This window comes from Dendrobium catenatum, unplaced genomic scaffold, assembly GCF_001605985.2.
Source record: "Dendrobium catenatum unplaced genomic scaffold, ASM160598v2 fragScaff_scaffold_1056, whole genome shotgun sequence".
Classification (NCBI taxonomy): domain Eukaryota; kingdom Viridiplantae; phylum Streptophyta; class Magnoliopsida; order Asparagales; family Orchidaceae; genus Dendrobium; species Dendrobium catenatum.
The window spans coordinates 6,599,908-6,622,065 of record NW_021319518.1 but is presented as its reverse complement, the minus strand read 5'-3'; the positions used below and the strand labels follow the sequence as shown (position 1 = coordinate 6,622,065).

The 22,158-nt window shown below is 33.8% G+C and overlaps 1 protein-coding gene across 1 annotated transcript; it reads left to right on the top strand.

Annotated features, from left to right (window-relative positions):
* The first annotated feature begins 5,860 nt into the window (after positions 1-5,860).
* Positions 5,861-21,111, top strand: LOC110103400 (protein PLASTID TRANSCRIPTIONALLY ACTIVE 12, chloroplastic). Its single transcript, XM_020832101.2, has 11 exons — positions 5,861-6,208; positions 6,354-6,424; positions 6,660-7,409; positions 7,592-7,704; positions 8,833-9,092; positions 14,802-14,923; positions 16,467-16,535; positions 16,644-16,697; positions 16,900-17,028; positions 17,980-18,096; positions 20,825-21,111. The coding sequence occupies exons 1-10, from the start codon at positions 6,175-6,177 to the stop codon at positions 18,076-18,078; spliced, it is 1,701 nt and encodes a 566-aa protein (XP_020687760.1). The 5' UTR covers positions 5,861-6,174; the 3' UTR covers positions 18,079-18,096; positions 20,825-21,111.
* Positions 21,112-22,158: the final 1,047 nt, after the last annotated feature.

Genomic DNA, 22,158 nt, shown 5'->3' with positions numbered 1-22,158 from the left:
AGTGATTCAATTGGGAACTCAATTGTAAAGTCAAGTTGCTTCAATCAAAAATTTGAAAACTCAGTAAAGATAGCTTAGAATCACTTTTAGTAGTAGACCTCTTAGTTCATTACCTCATAATATTGAAGTTAACCCTAAAGAGAAATAGTAAGATAATAGAGAAAACTTCTTAAGGAGTGGTAGAGATGTGCACCTTATCCAAAATGAAAAATCTAGGCAAATATGCTTCGAGACTATAAACTTAGCACTATTGGGAGGCAACCCACTTGTGTTCGAAGTTTTTTTTTTAATTACTTAGTTCTTTTCTTAAGCATGTTACCATATTTGTTTTATGATTTTCACGTTTAGTTATGATTTTTTACTGTTAGTTTGCAATGTGTTCTATTATTTACATTTAAGTAATTTCTTTATGCATAAAAAAATAAAATAAAAAATTAATTTCTTTAAGCTTAAATTATAATACACTATCTTTTAAATATATTTACACTTTGATTACTTATTTAGTCAAAATAAAAATAATAATGAAAGATTATATAAAAGTAATATAATAATAAAATCCTAGGTGATAGTTTGAATGAATATTGCATAAAAATTCATAATTTAAAAAATTAAGAATTAACTAATCTAGATAATGTAAGCTATTGATTTGATTTTGAATTTAGAAACTATACATTAACTTATTGACAACTAAATTGAAAAATGAATAATTAAGTTTAATGATTAGATGTTAGTAGCTTAAATTAGGAGGATCATAAAAAATTTAGAAATAAAACTAGTGATCTTATTAAATCCTTATATTAATTCAATTGGATTACAAGAGGATAGAAGCAAAATTTGATATTTAAAATTATTAAGTATGTACTTCATAAATAGTAAAGAAAAGAACATTATAAAAAACTTAAAATAAAATATTACAAAAAGAAAAAGACAAGTACATAAGAAATTTGTATCAGTTGTAGCTTAAATTCAAATGCATCATAATGTTTAAATTAGAAAGGATAAAATAAGTATACTAGTACATGTGATGGTGCACTAACAAAATTCTTATTTAACTATAAGCACAACTAGCCCTTAGGCTTCATAATTTATTTTAAAATTCAGAAGTTAATTTTATATTTATAAGCATAGTGAACATATTCAAAATAAGCAATAGCAAGGATGACTAATTGTAGGGGTGTCAAAACGGGTCAACAGGACGGGCTTAGATCCAACCGAAATTGATTGATCATAACCTGACCCAATTTATTAAATATATTAGGAATTTCAACCCAGACCTGACCCATTCTGCCAACCCGAATGTCCTTCTTCCCAACGCCAACAGGAGTAGTTCGGTTGTGACTCACGCGAGTGGTGCAGGCGAAGGGGCCTTCAGGCATGTGCGGGCAAACCTTCGGGGCAAGCGCGGAATGTGAGTGAGATAGGTTCAGGTATGTGTGTTGGAGTCATAGAGTGATATCCGTGCAACGAGCATTAGCCATTAGGGCATGGGCATGCCTACCCGGTGTCGTACTACAATATAGGTGTGAATGCTCAGGCATGAGAACAACGTAGTGAGGTCTGCACGAATGCAAGCGCGCAAGAGTGGAGCGCGTACGAGTTCAGGTTTGAGTGTTTGGGTGCATTATGCCTATGTTGTAAGCACGACACGTGAAATTGGGATGTAAAATCAGGTATATGGGTCCAATTTTAGGTTGATTTTGGATTTTTGGGTCAACTTGAGCCCAACCCGATTTTATAAACCTGTCAAAATCTTGAACCCGAACTCGACCCGTATGTCAAACGATTGACCTGAACCAAAAATTTGTTGGCTCATGTTTGGGTTGGATTTTGGGTCAGGTCAAATATTGACACCACTAGCTGATTGGGATAAATGTTATGACTTATTTAAATTAGAATTATAATTTTGTTCATTCCAAATTACTTCTAGATTGTGTTGTATTATTCTATATTTTATTAAATTTTACTTTGGCTATTAAGTGATAAATGGGTAAAAGTTATTATTGCTTGAGGACTATAAAGAGTTAAAAATAGGGAAAATTTGTTAAGTGTAAATTATAAACTATTTATTGTTTTTTAATGTTAGTGAAAATATATTAATTATTTTAGTGTATTTGTACATGAAATATTCATAATAAATGGTAGAAAATTATAAGTGATAAGTAGCTCCGCATGCCATAGTGTTGAGATTCATCAGGCTGAGGTGCTCATTTCTGATGTTGTAGCAATAATCTTCTTTGTTAGCAAGCGCTGCTGCAGTACCATAGTCAAAACTGCGAAGTTACACATCACTACTGCACTAAAATTTAGCACTGTTGATATAAATTATCAAGAGGTCACCCATCCCAAGATTTTTCTGGGATGTGTATATATGCTTAACTTCAAAGTTTCTTAATAAAATTCCAACTATTACACCAAAAGGTGCCTCGATGTTTATGAGTTTAATTTCTTTTTATTTAAGAGGTTTCATAATCTCTCGCACTTAAGTAACTAACGTCCATGTTAGTTTCTTTATTCCATAATCATCCACCAGATAGATACGATTCTAGAGGTGGCATCTACAATTTCAAGTGGTGACTTTTGCCATGTAGCACTTTGTCCCATACAAGGTTCAAGAGATGGCTCCAATGGTGTAGCACTTTATCTTGTATGATACTTAGTTCCCATCTTTTGGCCGGTGTATTGCTCTGGTAAGTTACACTAACAGGACAAAACCATGAGGCGCTTAGGCTAAAATGGAGAATATCTTGATAATTAAGAGTTAAACTTCTTTTTTACTTAAGAAGTTTCACAACAACACTAGGCGATGCTACACAAACTAAGCATTGTGCGTCCATATGATCATAAACCAAATAATTCTAACATGTTTACTTGAAAATATAATAAGGTATGCTAAAGACTTGATTATGCAACTAAACTTATGTAAGGCTTGGGATCTAGGTGAGCTAACTCATGGAGTGAATCCAAGTCAACAACATGAGAAATTCAAGGTGAGTGTTAGTGCTCCTAATGCTCTTAAGCAATGTAGTAAATTAGTTAATGAATAATGATAAGATTGATTCATTGGAGTGCTGACTAATCTCAGGGGAAAGCGATTAATAATCCCTAAGGGGACTACTAAATTAAAAGGACATTATATTTTAAAGTCCATTAAGATCTTTAATCCTAGCATTAGGTCATTATTAGATTCTAAATGATTGAATGCATGCTCCATAAATGTCTAATGTCCTTACCATGTACAAAAAAAAGTTTGCATGATTGGATGAAGCATAAGATAAATATGAACATAGTAAAAATATACATTAATAATACATGAAATTTATTTGTAAAGAAAAAAAAAAACCTTTCCTGTCATGAAGAATGCAACCCATAAAATTCACAAGGATAGCGAGGTGATGTATATTTTTACAAATAGAAAATTTCATTTAAAGGACAAAATAATGATCTTAAAAACAACTTGGGGCTTTTAAAAATTCATGATAATCTCTAAATGGCTTGCAACCTTATTGAGAAATAACTTTCCATGGCATGCATATGCTCTAACTTTCTCCTAATTATTTAAATTAATTTAATATATATATATATATATGTGTGTGTGTGTGTGTGTGTGTGTGTGTGTGTGTGTGTGTGTGTGTGTGTGTAAAAATAAAGAAAAGTAATGAATAGTGAGAACATATTTTTGGTTGTTTAAAATATAGAAAATTATTTTAAAAAAAATTTATGTTTTTGTTTCATTCAATTTCGAGTTAGACTAAAGTTCTTTGATTTTTTACAAGCTCATTCGATTTTCTTAATATTTTAATTTCCTAATTATCCAATCAACAACTTGAGTGTACTAGATCCCTACACATGGAGCCACAGGATTGGGCAACCTGCATAGGCATCATGCACATTGCATTAGACTCTTATGCACTTAATAGTGGATAATACGTGAATCAATTCAACTATACCACTATCTCAAGATTAAGATCCAATGATTTTGGTTCACTTGTATCCCTCGAATTACTACATCTCTCATACCAAGATGATGGCATTAGGGGTGATGTTTATACTTGTATTGCAGCCAGAGTAGATATGGTCCAAAAGGATAGGCTCCTGGAAGCTGGAGATGGAGATGTCAGTCCTAGAGGTGGCATCAACTATGTCACTGATAGCTCAAAGTTTTATATTGGAAGCTTGCATAGTGGAGCTATGTTTTATGATGGTTTCAATGCCTGATCTTACCTTAAGGCTCATCTAAGATCATATAAAACATAATAGCATTGTAAACAACCTCAAGGATCTAATGGAGTAGAAAAAGGGGACAAAGATGTTGTGGCTATACTAGTGGGAAATTAAGGGCATTTTTATCAAAAGCTGGTCTTCTTGTTTTTAGAGTCGGAGAGGTGCAGTAGTAGGAGGAAGTTCTTCTATTATGAAAGTCCATTGAGATTTTTCCTACCCTCTTCTATCAGTTTATGCCTTAAAGAAATTTAATACTTTTGAGGCACCACAATTGGCTATTGGTTGGCTAGGGAGGTGGTTAGCACATAACAATAACTAGATCAATAATTCCCAAGGGAGTGAAAGGAAAAATGAGGGGAATTTCCTTCTTGAAATGCTATGGAGAGCTCAATCAAAATGAACTTAAGGGTTTTGACTCGTGGACCCTAAGTAGGCCCATCAACTTTAATTTGTTAGTTTCCCCGAATGTGGGCTTAATCTATGATCGCTACGATGGGGTTGGGCGTATCTAGAATATAACAAAACTAGGGGTTGACAAAGACAAACTAAAAGGGACAGGGGAGGCTTTAATTTATAGCCTATGGTTGAGCTAGGCGGGTCCATGGGTGTTTGAGTGGTTAACTTTATCATAGGACATCTATTAGAGCACCTATGTAGCTAAGGCTATAGTGGTAAAGGTCACTCAAACATGGGTTTGACACATTAACCCTAATTTTAATCTAGAATGGGTCCATGCTAAATAGTGCCTATGGTTATTACTAAGTAGCTATTGCACTCTATTTTATTGAAAAATGGATTTTGGTTAGTGCACTCACTTGAGATTATACATATTGATAAGGCATCACCTGTCACTTAAAAGGAGTAATCAAAGATCTTTTTATAAATCATGAGTTGAGCATTGTTTGACCATGTGGTAAGGATTTTGATGAGATAAGCAAAATGAATGGCGAGTTTAATTGAATGGAAATTTTGATTAAGAAAAATAATTATTTAGCTCATTATCTATATTAATTTACACATCAACTTCAATTAATATTGTTTGTCGTGGCTAAAAATTGTTTATAAATTTTATCCTTTTTAGCATAATCTTCAATTTGATAAATATTAATGGAAATTTATGCAAAAGAATAAATATTCTTCATGAGAAGTAACTCAATAAGTTTATTGAGCAATTAAGAAATGAATAATTATCAATCGATAAAGAGTTGAATTAAGAAATTGCTCTTCAACGTGTTAGAGATATATGTTAGGGTTCACACTATGGATCGTTTACTAATTTACTTCTTTATTAGCATTTTTTAATTATAAAGAGCAATAATTTTTGTGACATTTGATATGAATTAGTCAAATAATTTTCCTGAAAATACATAAGAAAAAATTTTCTTTGTCAGAATTTTTAAATAAAAATATCTTATTTTGTATAAATTATTTTGAATTTATGTGTGAATATTTTTTTTTAAGTTAAAATAATAAATTATCTCTTAAATACTTTATCACTTAAATTATGAGAGATTATTTATAGACTTCTTCATCTAGCCAAATTTAAGAACAAAAAATATTTCATGATAAATAATTAAATATAAATTTTATTTACTTTTTAATTTTTATAATGTGCTTATTATTTCATTTTATAATGATGTTGCTATATCGACTGTGCTGCAATTTTGGTGCGCTGCCGAGGTTTTCAGAGCTGCAAACGATAAACCCCCAAGCTCCAATTCTCCTCCTTCTAAACCCTAATGGGAGAGTGGTAACAAGTCACCCTTTCTTATTAGGTTCAATGTTTTCTTCTTTCTAATTTTTTTTTCATGTTATGTGGAACTTGACCTGGTAATTCTGATGAAGTAGCTCGTTCTCTTGATTTCCATCACTGAGTTCTCTTGAATGAAGGGCGATCGAAGTTTTTAATACTGACATTCTTTAATAACTTCGACGAGGGAGGGAGGCAAGGCGATGTCAGCTTTATCAAATATATGGTTCTTTCGAGGTGACTTTTTATATATTTGTTCTGTTGTTTTTCTAACTAGCAAATTGTTGAAGTTTCAGTCTTTTTGTTTTGTTTCTCAAACTTTTATTTTTTATTTCTGTGTACAACCAAATTGGATAGCAAGATGATTCTTCTGTTTTCTCAGATGGATCCAGGCAAACAATGGGATCTTCTCGTGAAATTGTTACTGGAAAATCATTGCCTCAAATGTTTCAGGTGCTTTGAATCTCCATTAAAATATTATGGATTCCGTTATAGTCTAGCAATTTGTTTACTAAGTCCACTCTTGCATTTTTTTAATAAGGGGCAAATTTAGGAGTTCCTCTGAATAAATACCTCTGCTTCATGCACCCTGTAATGGAAGTGTAAACTTTCATTAAATTATTCATTTTGCAATGCAATTAATGTTTCTTTGCACAAATATGATTTTTGGCTGTTATGGAACTTGTAGAGACAATTTTGTGGAGAATTCAAATCAGGCAAGGTGCTAATTCTTATTAAGTGGAAGGGATCCTACCAGACAAAAGCTGAAAATTTTTCTTTAATAAAGTGCGCTAGAAAGGATGGGAAGTTTGATCCTTCATCAATTGAACCACCCCCGTACCATGTTTATATGGATTCAACTTCTGGACAGCTTGAACCAGCTTCAGGTGCTAGAGCAAGTATACCGGGAAAAGAATACTGGCCTGAGGGAACGGCCGACCGTGTGAGGGCTGCTAGGTCTCGTGAACCAGTTGGCCAATCATCAGGTAAGCCTTCTTATGGCAAGAATCCTGGAAGCCGGAGGAGGAAGCACATGACCCAAGCTGCTGCTTCAGAGATCCAAAAAATTAGTGCAAATGATGGGAGTGTTCTAGATAGCATGGATGATTCAGATAAGAAGAATAATCTTGATGACAATGTTAATCTCGATAATAGTAGTGATCGACATGTCGTTGGAACCTCAAGTTCATCTGGTACCTTGAATGAACTTAAAGAACCATCCAATGAATATGTTGTTTATAAGACTGAGGAAGAAAATGAGAATCTTAGTCCATATGAGTTGGACAAAAAAATGGGGCGCCCACATGCCTTTATTGATCCATCAATGGTTCATCCACCTGAAGAACCACAATCAAGTGAAAATCTTTGGTGGAACTGGAGGAAGCCTGAAGAAGGGCAATGGTCTAGGTGGCAAAGGAGGCGTCCAGATGTTGATACGGTTAGTCTTAAAAAAGTATTTCTTTTAGAAAAGATTAAAATTTCTTACTTTAACATATTAAATGAATGGTAGTAATTAGGTTGCATCATATTATGGCTCTTCATTGCTTGGTATGCGAAGATAATCTATCTAGAATGTGGGGGAAAGTTTTTGATATCTCCTAATATGTGCGGTATTTGCAGGTCTTTGCGAAGGCAATGGCAGAAACAGGTCAAATAAAGCTATATGGAGATCATCCAACTGTAACTGAAGCTACGCTTGCAAGGGCACGAAAGCATATATTTAAAGAGGAAAGGTGGAGTCAATACATTAACATATGCACATTCTAGTCATCTTCTTTTGGGGTCAAACGTGCTGTAACGAGTTTAGATTTTAGCAAAAGTTTGCTATCAAGCATGTAAATCATAATAGTAAAAGTTAGGTGCTTGGTGAAATTCATACTACCTATGTTCAAGCCCATCCCCAATATCACATCTAGCTAAATTACCATCATAGGTTAGTATATTATTGATAACCAGGCTAACATCTTCAAGATCTAGTTGCCATATGACACCTATAGTGCTTAATGTATTCCTTAAAAAGCTTATGATCCCAGCTGTAATTTTTTGTAGAATAGACACATACATAACTGCCCAAAATGCTGCAAAGAGGGCAGTTTTTAATCTACCAAATATGTATTATTTTATGTCAATGTATAGATAAAATAAAATGAAAAAGAAAAATAAAAAACAAAAAGCAAAACTAATCCCAAACAGCCCATTAGTTACATAAAAATGGAATTAGATCCTGTTATTCTTTCTCTCTCTCTTTCTCACTTTCATTTATAAATTACTAGACATATCTAACCTATGGTTATGAAACCTTAACCGCATGAATTGCAAGGCAAACTCTTTGTTACAGCCTACAATTTCCCTCCTTATCTTAAGACGACAAAAAAAAAATGATCACGAGATTCCTTCCTTTTCTCAATTCATCAAATCCCTACTGTGATCAGGCAATGAATGTTGTTTGCTAACCATGTTTTGTAGTCAGTTTCGGAATTCTGGAAGTTATTTTTTGTTCCTTGGTAGTTAAAATTTCTTGCTTTTGTTTTTTTTAAATTTGCCATATACGTTGGCATATTTGATATTCATTTTTTATTTCCTTTGATGCATTTTGGTGTTATTTAAGAAAATTATAAATGCGAAGCATTAAGTTTGCTCTTTGTGTAATGTTTCCTGAACTACCTAACTTCATTTTGCTTTCGATACCTATGCTTGTTCGAACATATCCAATATCTTTCTACTCCTGTAGGTTCTAGCTAATTGTTCTGTATGTTATAACTTCAACTGGTATCTACATTTAAAAATAGTCAAGCTCTTATTGTGTGTAATATTGAGGGGCTGAGAAGTTATTTTCTTGAAAATTTCTGTTGAGAAATCAGGCTTCGGGAGGAACAGAGGAGATTGGAGGATATAGGACCAATAGCATATTATTCAGAATGGGTAAAAGCATGGACTAAGGACACTTCACGAAAGGCTGTGCAGAAACATTATGAAGAAACTGGTGAGGATGAGAATACCCAGCTGATCACAATGTTCCAGCACCAAACTGCAGAAGAATACCGTATCATGATGGGCACTGATGTTCGTATTCAACGAGATCCGCTAGCAATGCGGATGCGTGAAGAGCTAATCAAAGAGAGTACATAAATACAACCTGACTTTACATCTATCTGTTTTTTTTTTTCTGTGCAGATTATAATTCTTTGTCTAACTATAAATTTAAATCAAGACTTCTGGCACTAGTAGTTTGGATGAAGCTGGTGTATGTTGAATAAATAGTCTTGTATCATTCTAACATTTCAAGGTAATCATTGGCATAATAGTGTTAATACATGCAGTTAACTCAGTTTCAATCCTACCATTAGATATTGTCAATCACCATTAATACTCCTGCAAAATTAGTGTGATTAACTAGAAGGAAAGAAAATTTTAAAACATTCAAATACCATCGCATAGTTACAATTCCTGTCTAGTTACTAAAATGAATAACCTTTAAAAGTGACTAAAATATTTACTTGATCATCTTGTAAATTTTCCCTTACAAGTGCTTCAGAGAAGGTTCACTAACTCGTGAAAAATTGTTAGCTTCTTGCTTAAAAACTGTAATATCTGTTGGTTGGCACTATTGGGTGGTATCAGTATTTTCTGATCAGTATTTGGATAAATAGATACTCCAGCTCAGTGTTGCTACCACCGCTGCCACCCACCTTTCCACCACCATGCACTTTCTTCATGCTTAGAAACTTGTTATAGGTTCTAATGTGATCAAAGTTTATTTAGTTGTTCGAGGTTTATGTTTATTTATGCTCTTAAAGATGCATGTTCAAATAGATTCTTCATAATTAGGAAAAGAGACCACGATGCTTAACAACATAGTGAGGTGAAGTGAAAACTTTGAAGTGCAAATCATTAACTTCATTAATTTATTGAAATTTTTTATGTTGGTTAGACCATGTAAGAGGATTGAATAAATTTTTAACTATTTACATTTGAAAGGTCTAAATGTATGAATTAAATAAAAAAAGGAATAATTTAGAAGTAATCTATGGGGAAAGAAAAATAAGATTTCATTAGTTTCAGGTATGACTTAAACCACAATTTAATATCATATTTTATTTTACTATATTGACATGGTCACAAACTAATTCTTAAATCTAGAATCATACACACTTAAGTTTCTTATAAATACAAATGATTAGAAAATCATTTTGATGAATAAATCATAAAATCTATTCCTACAAAAAGGAAAAATTTTAGAGGAATAAATGAGAAATGAATTTGTAAATAAATAGATTATTTTTTTTATATATAATGATTGAATTGATCGCCTAATTCAAGGTTGAGATGCGATACAGTAGTTATGCTTTCTACATGATGAAGTATAAGCTTTTAAAGCCTCAAAGTGAACCGGGAAGCATAAGTTTCAAACAGATTAAGCATTAAGTTTCAAGATTATGATTTTTTAAAGCATTTTGGGAGAGCTTTGCTTTGAAGTGCAACTAAGCGTTCATTTGAGTGAGTTTTTAAAAAATGGTTTTTCTGGAAAAATGTTTAGTAGCCTAGCTGTAAGTTATCTTTCTTTTCTTTTTGATAAATTCTTACATGTTCTTGGAATTATATTCTTAAATTATGATGAATGGACCTTTTTAAAGTGGGAGTTAACGTATTGACTTGAATTGTTCATCAATGGATTGGAGTTTCCTAGTGATAGACTCAACCCACGGTGACACCGACCCGGAGGGGGCTCGACGAATCCACATCGATGATCCGGTGACCGTGACTGAGCAAGTCTCCAAGAACTCCTTGGAGAAAGAACTCACCACCTAAGATCAAATCTTAGGATACAGGAATTCAAAATACTAAGACAAAAGCCTTTATTTCTTATTCTCCAAAATCTCTCATATTATAAGGGTTGGTTATGTATTTATAGAAAAATGTAGCAACATAATAGGCTACATCTAACATAAAAAAATTACATATATAGTCACACTAATCAACTAAATGAAATTAAGTTGGCCTGAAGTTTAACCAGCGTCATTCTACCGGGGTAAAGGAGGAAATTCAAGCTCGTAGTAAGATGTCCGGTTGACCACAATAAAGAGGTGGGTTTGGTTGGCTAAACCGATCTAGATATTTCCACCCTGCATCATTCTCCACGTCTAGGAGAGTCTTTAACATAAGCTGGAGTCGATGAAAAGTCGGATGGGTGACCAACTCAGACTGCATCTTTCTTAGTATCTTCAAACGACACTCTTCAAAGGTTTGATGGAACTCAACACCAAATGGATCAATCTTGCAAATATCAGCATCCACAACGAGCGCCTCCATGAAATTTGTGTCGGAATGCGCTAAGGTACCAAAGTGGTTGTCATGATCTTATTTGGTCATACCAATACCACTATCAACGAGGGAGAGAGCATTTGTTGCCTTATCATGAATGATATGCCTACCTCGGTAAAATGAAGCCGGAGTTGAGCTGTTAATCATGTTAAACTTCAGGCCAATTTAATTTCATTTAGTTGATTATTATGACTATATATGTAATTTTCTTTATGTTAGGTGTAGCCTATTATGATGCTACATTTTTCTATAAATATATAGCCAACACTGGTAGTAGGGGAGATTTTGAAGAATAAGAAATAAAGGCTTCTGCCTTGTTATTTTGAATTCATGTATCCTAAGATTTGATCTTATGTGGTGGGTTCTTTCTCCAAGGAGGAGTTCTTGGAGACTTGCTCGGCCACGGTCATTGGATTGTCGACGTGGATTCGTCAAACCCCCTCCAGTCTGGTGTCATTTGGTATCAGAGCTGGCAGGATCTTCTTGCTTTGTTTTCGATTTCTTGGACAAAGTTCAGGTTGCAGATCCACTGTCTTAGACAATCCACCAGGGAGTTTTCCTTTCTTTCCAAGATGACATATAGAAATTGATCTCAGATTTTGTGGTGAAGGAAGTCATCTACCAGTCGGTAGATTCCAGTGTCGGAAGAAGCCAAGTCGGAGGCCTACGGGTTCAGCTAGATCTCGTTCATCATGTCCTGATCTTTGGTGGTGAATCTGCTTTGGTGGCGAATCGACCTCATTTGGTATTCGGTGGCGAAGCTGAAGCGGTTGCTGCAATTCTTCATCCGAAGTGCTGACATACACCTTCTATTTGTTCTTGTGTGCGGACCTCAAGAATTTTTAGTTACCGGATTCTTTCTGCCATCTTCTCCAAACAATTACCTCCAAAAATCCTTAGCAAGATCAAGAACACCGAACATTTGACCCTGGCTCTTGAAGCTGTTGCAACTCTTCTCTTAATGCTCTAACTTTGGCGTTGGGGTAGTACTGCCTAAGACCTTCTCCTCCGCCGCCCTAGTCTTCGCCGACAGGGATCGGATCTCTCCGTCCGCCTCCATTTGCGGCATAACTTGCTTTCTTTCAATCGCTACATATGTCATTTCTCTAAAGCCGATTGGAAAATTAACCTATCAAGTCAAGAAATACAGAACTTCAACTAGCTGTTGCCACTTATTTCCCACCTCAAAGAACTGCAATTTCTAGTTCTTGGTCTAGAAATCAACAACTCATAGAGACGGTTAAAATGTCCCCTCAACGAAATCAACGGTGACCCATTCAAGAATAAGCATAATTTGAAGATCTACTACAAGAAATTGCCCGACTCAAACTACGATTGTCAAGGATTGAACAAAGGAAAAATTTGAGCCTCCTTGGCCGGGACTGTAATGGTGTCCGAGGCAAGTATGATGCCACTACGGCTTCAAGATTGCTCTTTCCAACTAAATCCTTGCTAACCGATGACGACAACGAGGGCATCTCAAATGATCAAATCTCCTCTACCCACGAAGACGTGTTTGAAGGGGCACTTCGTCAGTCTTCCACCCCACCCTCGATCGAGTCTAGCTTCGAAGAATTTGAAGATCCTTTTCCAAATTCGTCGTCTTTGCCTCTCTACGATGAGCTAGTGTATGATGTGTATGAGGACGACATGTTTATTAGAATTCTTGATCTTGATCATTCGACATGATGATGACGAGAGAAAGAAGGATGCCCAATCAGAGTTATTCATGCATAAGGCAATGAATGTCCTTGCCATCATTGGTAAGGGCAATGCTCTTCAAAATACATCTGATATCATCACAAATTTCAGAAATATCTTAGGAAATGCTACCAGTTCTATAGAGTCCAATACTTTAAGTCTGGGAATCAACAATTGGGTAGAGGTGAAAAGACTTGTTCTAGAGTCCAGTGCAGTTTATGCAGTGGTGTTACTGGTGCATTCCTCATGTCAACAAATGGAGAATGGATTCATGCCTTTTGTGCTGAGTGGTTGCTGGAATCAACATATAAAAGGTGCCAACAAAATCTTGTTGGGGAAATGGAAGTTATTTCAAAGGAAAAGGACATAATTACTTGTTGTATATATCATAACAGATTTGGTTTGTGCCTTAAGTACAGTTATGGACATTGCAAGGCTAAATTTTATCCAACCTGTGCAAGAAGTGTTAAGCTTATTCATGAACATAAAAGCTATTGGTGGCAGGTTCCAGCACAAGGCCTATTGTGAAAAACATAGCATGGAGCAGATAGAAAAGGTTGATAGTCAGCATGGTGCTGAGAGGCTTAAGAATATATAGTAATTGAGGGTTGCCCTATGTCGTCGACTTCATTTTATGTTGAAGTCTCTCCTAGACGGGAAGATTGACACAGGGTGGAAATATTCAGACCGGTTTAGCCAACCAAACCCGCCTCCTTATTGTGGACAACTAGACATCTTCCTATGAGCCTGAAGTTCCTCCTACCTTGGTAGAATTAAGTCGGAGCTGAGCTGCTTAATCTTGTTAAACTTCAGGTTAGTTTTATTCCATTTGGTAGTTATAGGGCTATATAGGTGTAATGCTTTCTTTTGTTGGTGTTGCTATTATGTTGCTACAATTGTCTATAAATACATAGCTAACACTTGTAATAGGCAGATTTTGAGAGATGAATAATATTTGAGTAGTTTTATTATGTTTTGTATTCCTGGATCCTGAGATTGATTCTCAGGTGGTAGATTCTTTTCCCAAGGAGTTCTTGGAGTTGTGTCCGGCAAAGGAGTTCTTGGAGTTGTGTCCGGCCACCGGATCATCGACGTGTATTCATCAAGCCCCTCCGGTCCGGTGTCACATGGTCTTTTGGTTGAGTTACTTTTATCTAAGATGATAAAGTTTGCATTCTTGTCAATTTAACCATCATTTTGAGCACTCTGTTTAACATATCTGTCATGAGACAATCGAGATTAATGATTTCTTCATTATTGACCTTTATGTTACTAAGCTAGGACTGAATGTCTTCCATTCAGTCTTCCATGATTGAGGCACAAATGGCGAGTTCTTCCTTATTTGAATTATTAGATCACTATGTACCAATGGATGAGGTGGTGCTTCCTAGCTTTGATTATTTTGACGGCTGAATGCCCTTTTGTTTTGCATGGAGGCAACTGTATGCTTCCCAGGATTGAGTCGCCAAAGGCGTTTTAGTCCTCATTAATCTATCCACTATGGTGTTATGGGTGAATTGCTACTTCCCTGTCCTGGCTATTTTTTTTTCTCATTTCTTTTATGGTTTATGTGGTCTGATTTTTAATTCAATTTACATAAAGGGTAATCGTTGGCTGATATGAGTTGACATACTTCAATTAAAACCTTTTATTCACTTTAGATTGGCAACTATCACATAATTGCTTTACTAACTGTGAATATTGAAAGATAATCTGAAATGTTGTATATTTTCAGCTTTTTGTTTTACGTAATTATCTTTTATCTTAAAACATTGGAAGTAATGTGCTTGACTTCAACATTTTTCAGTATGGGGTGGCGATCCAGTTTATCCAACTATCAACTATGTTCAAGATCCTGATGAAGTAATTGATTACAGAGGTCCGAATTTCCATGAGCCTACACCTGACGTACTGGCTTACCTTATGGAGGTAGATAATTTACAAAGTAATTTCTAGGCTAAAGAAGATAAAATATTACTGCTATCATCAAGTGGTAGTTGCATGGCTTATGAATGGGCATCATGGCCCTTCGTATATCTATAGAGAAAAGCATCAAAATTGTCCCTCAACTCTTTGTTAGAACCAAAATAGTCCCCCACTTTTTTGAGGGACCAATTTGGTCCCTTGGTCCCTCAACACTTTAAAATAGGATATTTTTTATTCTAACATTCAACATTGGAGTTTAATGGTGTTAAATATAAGAGTTTGGCCATTTTAATTAAATACTTATTAAATATAATTTTTAAATAATTATAATTTTGTGAAAAAATTATTAAATGCATTTTTAATAAAATAATAATAATAATAATTTTAGTTTTAATTTAAAAAATTTAGTCATATTTTATGGAATATGATATTTATTGATTTAGAGAAATCAAATGCAAATAGATGTTATTTTCAACTTAGTCAAACATATTTTTACCAATCATATTTTATAAAATATGACTAAAATTTTGAAATTAAAATAAAAAAAAAATTAATTTTTTATTTAAAAATATCTAATAAAATTTTTAGAAGAAATTAAATTAGTTGAAAATTATATTTAATAAATATTTAATTAAAAAATGACCAAAGTACCCTTACATTTAACACCATTAACTCAAACATTGAATTTTATGATTAAAAATGTCTTATTTTAAAGAGTTGAGGGATCAAATTGGTCCCTCAAAAAAGTTAGAGACCATTTTGTTCTCTCACAAAAATTGAGGGACCATTTTGATCCTTTTTCTTATATCTATATGACTATAGGAAGGAGGTGAACCAACCTAACAGGGTTATGTTACGACTATATGACTATAGGAAGGAGGTGAACCAATCCTAACAGGGTTATGTTACGAGCATTCATGTAAGTTCAATACAAGGCTGTCAATACACAAAGCACAATAAGAAGTGTAAAGCACAAACCAAGTGCACTCTTCATTCAACTGAAGCACACTTCTAATGACTAGTAGACATTCTAAACTTTAACATTGAGAAGATACTACAGGGTATCAAAATACTAAACAACCTTATAATTTATAAATAGCAGTAGCCGAGTTATATTCTTTAAGCTTTAATTAATCTAACGGATTTAGTCAGAGCTGTGAATGCTGTTGTTAACAATCCAAAAACATATCGACTATGTTCGTTTAAATTAAGTTATTGCATTTGTCTATCGTCAGAAACTTATTTGCAACTTAGCAACTGAATATAATTGAGCTCTTATTGGGACAAGCTTCAATTAATTTACCGAGTGTATTGGCTCCCTTGCATCTTTACTATTTGTTTTTTGGATTGATCTTGATTTAGGAATGGAAATAGTAGTGCTTAAAGACACTGATATTGAAGTTCTTCCAACTTTATTATTGAAAGACCGGAAAGGTCTGTAGACTTTGCAGCAATTCCAAATATGCTCGATATGGTTTCATGTTGAGCCTTTTTAGTAAGGTTTCACTTCTTTTAATATGGGAATCGTATCTCCTTTTTATCACAGCAAGGAAAAATCATATCAAGGGAAGAACTTCAGGAAATTTTAGATAAAGAAAAGAAGCAAGAATTTGAGGTGATTAATTCTTATATTTTTATGCTTTTATGGTATTTTATTCTGTTCTATGGGAAATTTTCTCATGATTATCAAATGCATCTTTATGCTATTTGAGCATAATTTCAGGTCACTGATATGGATGAAGCCATGGCAAGTGCAGTTGACATTGGAGAGAATGATGTAAGGGAAACTGGAGTTTCTTTACAATATCTTATAAAAATTTACAATGTTTCTGTTTTTTTTTTATATTAATTTCTCTTTATGATTATCTGAACAACTAGTTTGGCCTTCACCATTGTACCATCCACCATCATAAGAAGCTGCTTGCTTTCGTCCTTCCTATTTGTAGGCTTGCAATTAATTGCTGTGTTTCTTGGTATAGGATGAAGAAGATAGTGAGGATGATGAAGTTGAAACCAATGAAGCTGAAGAAGATGTAGAAGTAGTTGAGGAAAAAATCACCCGCAATTGGAGTGTTCTTAAAACAACACCTCAGCCTAGCAAATCAAAGGTGCCAAAAGAACTCTTGGTGCTGTTTTACATAGTGTAGTGTTTTATATCTGATAGGAAATACTTGAGTTCGCAAGTAATCCTATCGGATCTACTTGAGTTCGCAAGCAAACCTAACCAAAATCAGTAAAAACAGCGAGAAAAACATAGAAACGTCGTTGAAAAGCAAGCACACAATAGCAATGTCTTTATAGAAAGCAAAAGGAACAAACACCAAGCAAGATACAAGAGATCCTCAATTCGAGAGGAGGATCGTCTCTACCAAATATCTAAACAGGAGAGTCTAGAGACCAAGCACCAAGAACCCTAGTTTTCCAATCAATCAAAACATATCTCTCCCTAATCCTCTCAAGCACTTTAATACAAAAGGTTTCCTAATTACTTTTCCCTCCCAAAGCCTAAGCCGCCCCACCTTTTCCCCTTTGAATTTGTTTTGCTGGATGGGACCCACCCAAAGGGCGGAAAAGCATAGGAGGAGGTGGGCTACTTCCACCTCCTGTACGCGTGCTGAACCGGCCCAATGGCCGGCTGGGCCAGTTCAGCCAGAACTGGCATAACAATATAATGTGCAGAGTTTCCGGTTTCTTGTGTTAGGAAAGTATCTAGTATTTGATGATCATGATTATATTGCAATATTTGGTACGTTATTTAGTTATACCTAGTTGGATAGGTCGTGGAAATCTGGTGAATTGCAAATTTGTCTATCTCATGAAATTATAATGATCCAAACAACTATTCTATAGGCTTAGCAATTAGAAATTTATGCATATTGCTGTAACAGATGTTCCAATTACTTATAAACATGCAAAGTTAAACTCTAAACTATTGTTGCAGTTGCATTATAGCTAGCCAATTTGTATTTCCGAGTATTCCATTGGGCTCTAAATAGCCTTCTGAAGTTTTCTAAATCACCCAAAATTGACTTGAGATGCATTTTATTTATACCATACAGGAAAAACCTAGAAAGAAAAGTCCAATGTCACTGGAAGAGGCGATTGATGATTCAGAAAACCTAACAGACTTCCTCATGGACTTCGATGAGGATGAGTGATGGATTCAGGTTTTATTGGTTAGTAGGTTAAATGTTTTTCCTTCCTTGCTTTATCTTTCTCATTTGGAGGACGCAAACTATAACCTGCCAATTTCTTATTTTTCATTCTTTACTTGATGGAAATATTAGCTTATGACTGCCATTTGTTTTTTGTATGGATTTATCAGTCACCTGCTACTCTGTTATTCTGATTGTGTGTTCAATCAAAATTATCCTTATCTTGTATTGATTTGCATTTTCTACATAATTTAATAAATGTGTTTTGTGTTCTAAAATGTGAAGTATGTGTAGAATTGACACCCTTTGATACCTAAATATAACTAGAGTATGTGTGAAATTGTGATCTTTTTGCTTAATAATCACTGAAAAGATGATTGTGCTTATTACAATAATTACATCAAATATTTATGTTAGAATATGTGCATGGTGTTGGTATTGAGATGCGTGATCTGCATGGTGAAAGTGATTGTTAACATTCATTTTCCTTTCTAGGTATTGTGTTAGTGTTAGCATGTGATTCATTAATGAATTCTAATCTTTCTTTCAATAAAATTTTTGTTCATGTTTGCAAATTAGTAGAGATCTATCAAGTAAGAAAAGTATACTTTTATGTTCAATTCATTACAATCATTGTAAGACCCAAAATTTTCAGGTATAAAAATTTGAAAGTTGTTTTTAAAATTTTAATGTGAATTTACTATTAAATTATTATTTATAGTTGAATTACTGTTTAGTAATTATGGATATTTATTTTAAGCAATAAGTTCAATTAAATTAAATATTTAATTAATTCTTGAATAGATGCTTCCTTAGGGATATGAGAACAGTTATAGTGTGGGCCTCTCTTCCTACCACTTCAAGTAAGTTTGGAGTTTCCATGCGTACAAGCAGTGAGGGATTGTAGCAAGGCACGGCACAGAGCCGTGAAGAAAGAGATCGGCTGTAGAGAGGGACAAATTATTTGGTGCGGAGTCCGGACGCAGCACTTATTCTGGACTCCAATTAAATTTTTACATGTGTAATACGGACACGTGGATATTTAATTGGATTTCATTTTTTTAGGACATTTTATTTTTCGTTGAAGGGCGGCAAAAATAAAAGCACAGCAAAAGCGCAACACAAAGGCAGTAAAAGCGCGGTGAAAGCGTAAGGGCAGCAAAAGCACAGTAAAAGTGAAAGCACAGTAAAAGCGCAGGAAAAAGGTAACAAATTACACGTTTTAAATTTCTAAAAAAAATTTCTTACGAAAAGTGCAGTAAATATCAACTTGTGTATAAATTTAATTGGTGCTACGTCCAGACTCCGCACCAAATAATTTGCTGTAGAGAGGAGTGCGGCTTAGATCAAAGGTTGGATCTGGCATTCTACAGGAGAGGGATCGGCACAGTGTTCTATTGTTGAGAGAGCACAATACTGTGAAGAGGGGATCGGCTGGTGCTGGGACTGAAGAGGATTCGACAATGTAGGCAGGAGGGTATCATGCAGTGCAGGTTTGAAAGAGAACAGCTTGCAGTGGGTTGCTGTGAAGTATTAGTGTCTGTGAAGGATACGAAAAATTTAGGTGCAGTAAGAAACATAAGAAAATTAAAGGAAGAAGAAATCAAGGAAAGTATTTTTGGTATATTCATAATTGTCTTTTAGATTTTCAAAAAGGTGATAGAAGTTTCTAAAGCAATTATATCTAATTGTATTATTAGGATTTATTGGGTACATGCAGAAGGGAGGTTACGAGCTAAATGGTTATGTTAGTATAAATTGTTGTTATATAATTTTATTTGTGATAAATTGTGGTATTTATAGAATTAGAGAGATGAATTCTAGGTAACTTATAAACGAAGAAGAGCTGAGGAGGAGGATTTGGGGAAACGGTTTGTCAAAGCGGTAAGTTATGTATGTTTTAAATTACTAAAGCAAGAATTATTAATTCTAGTTACATACCATGTCACTTGACTTGTTTCAACATATAAATGCATTATGAGAATTTCAATAGTGAATATGAGCATGCATTCAAGTATTTATGTATAAGCAATTGCATATTCATATGAATAATTAGAGTTTGAAATAAGATCAAGTATGAATGTTTAAAACTTTTCTTAGCTGGTAATATTATGGAAGAAGTTCAATTCTTTGCCTATTGTAGACACATTCTTTGTATGCAAACAGTATAACAGAAATATTGTTATGAAAGCATGCAACAATACAAAGTAAGCATGAATTACAAGTATTTGAAGTCTACTGCATATCAAATTAGAAAAGATTGATTATAAAATGATATAATACCTGCAATAGCTAGTAGGGCAAAAGTGGTCCCATATATGATACCTAAATTACAAGAGGGACAAAAGGGACCCTATATATGATACCTTCATTGCTGGTTGGGCAAAAAAGGCCCCAAACATGATACTTGCATAGTAGGTGAGGCAAAAGGGACCCCTAAAGAGGCAAAAGATACCTCCATATAGTTCAATAACGATAATGACAGGTTTACCTAAGCTTCATTGAATATTTTTATGAAAATTTAGCCAAATCTTTATAAGGCTAATATTGATAATCTGTACATACTTTAAAAGAATTAAAGGTTAATCCTAAATATGATTTATGTTATTTTTTGCAAATAATGGTAAGTTTATTTAATTATGATTTCAATGTTATGATTTCTTATAATATTGCATTTAAGTTGCTATTTAATTTGCATAATTTTATGAGCCTAATAGCTCACTAGTTTTTATATTGGTTGTTGTTACAGAAAAAGGTAAAGCGAATGTGGAGACCAATTAGGCAAGGGTTAGATTTATATTGACTGTTGTTACAGAAAAAGATAAAGAGAATGTGGAGATTGATTAGGCAAGAGTTAGAAACTTTAGGTTTTATGTTTAGAAGTGTTTGTGATATTTTTTTTATAAGGTATGTAAGCAGTTTAACTATGATGAAACATTATGATTTTCTTAGTAGCTCTGTAAGTATTGTTGTGATGTAATTGAAATTATTAGATGCTTCCATTTATTCAGTAAATATAATTGCCATTAGATGTTTTATTCAACTATTCAAATGATGAACAGTATCATATGTTGAGAATGAATTTTATGTTAAATTCTTTAGTACTCTATGTTGCTCGTAAGGAATATCATGGGGTATTACAATCATTTTCTTATACTTGAAAATTCCCTAAGTTTTTTTGTTCTATTTATGATGACAAGTTTTTCTTTCTAAACTTTTGTTCTCTATGCAAATAAAAAAGGTCTTATTTAACTCTTCATATGAAATATCATATTTATATAGCTGTTGAGGAGCAAATTCCTCTTCTCGAGTCACGATGAATGAGTTTCCTTCTGTTCTGAATCTCTTGATATTGATGATGATTCTGAATTTGAATTCTCCCACAAGGTCTTCTTTTTCATCTTCTATTTCTTTTACTGATCGTTCTTCTACATACAGTCATTCTCTTGATACTGTCTTCTATTAGATCTGAGCAATCCTATTTGATTTGGTTTTTTGTTCTTGCATTGATTGCATCTAATTCCATTTTTCCCAAAAAACTCCTAATGTTTATTTTAAGAACTTCTTGACTTCTGATACATTTATTGTCTCTTCTTCTGCATTGATCCTATTTATCTTAAAATCATGGATAGCTCTTTCACCATTCTTTCACTTCCAGTAGTGGATTCATTAGATTCTTCTACTTGGAGAGCTATTGCTTTTTTTTTTTTAATTCTTTTTTTTTTTCTTAAGGGCTTTTCTGATTCTCTTCTGGACTCCCTGCTCATGAGCTAATAATAAAGGACCCGACAATCTATGTACTCTTATTATGGGTGAGTGTAACCTAATATTAAGGCTTCATTTGAGACAGTTTTCTGTCTGCTTCTTAAAGTAATTTTTTTTTTATAAAAATTAAAACTTTTGTTATAAGAAGTAGCTTTAAGAAGCAGAATGAAAGCCGTCCCAAACGAAGCTTAGGTTTATGAGATAAAAGTAGATTAAGAGTTTATTTGAGATATTTTTTTATTATTTTATATTTTAGATTGTAATCATAATTTATATTTTGCAACTGTTTTTTTTTTTTAAGTTTTTAAAGAAATTTTT

What these genes read in the sequence shown, in the direction of transcription:
- LOC110103400 (XM_020832101.2), top strand. Translation starts at nt 6,175, where the DNA reads ATGTCAGCTTTATCAAATATATGGTTCTTTCGAG. An exon ending in TGAAGAGCTAATCAAAGAGA is followed by an intron (nt 9,093 to 14,801) that starts GTACATAAATAC and finishes AACATTTTTCAG; the next exon opens with TATGGGGTGGCGATCCAGTT. An exon ending in CTCAGCCTAGCAAATCAAAG is followed by an intron (nt 17,029 to 17,979) that starts GTGCCAAAAGAA and finishes TATACCATACAG; the next exon opens with GAAAAACCTAGAAAGAAAAG.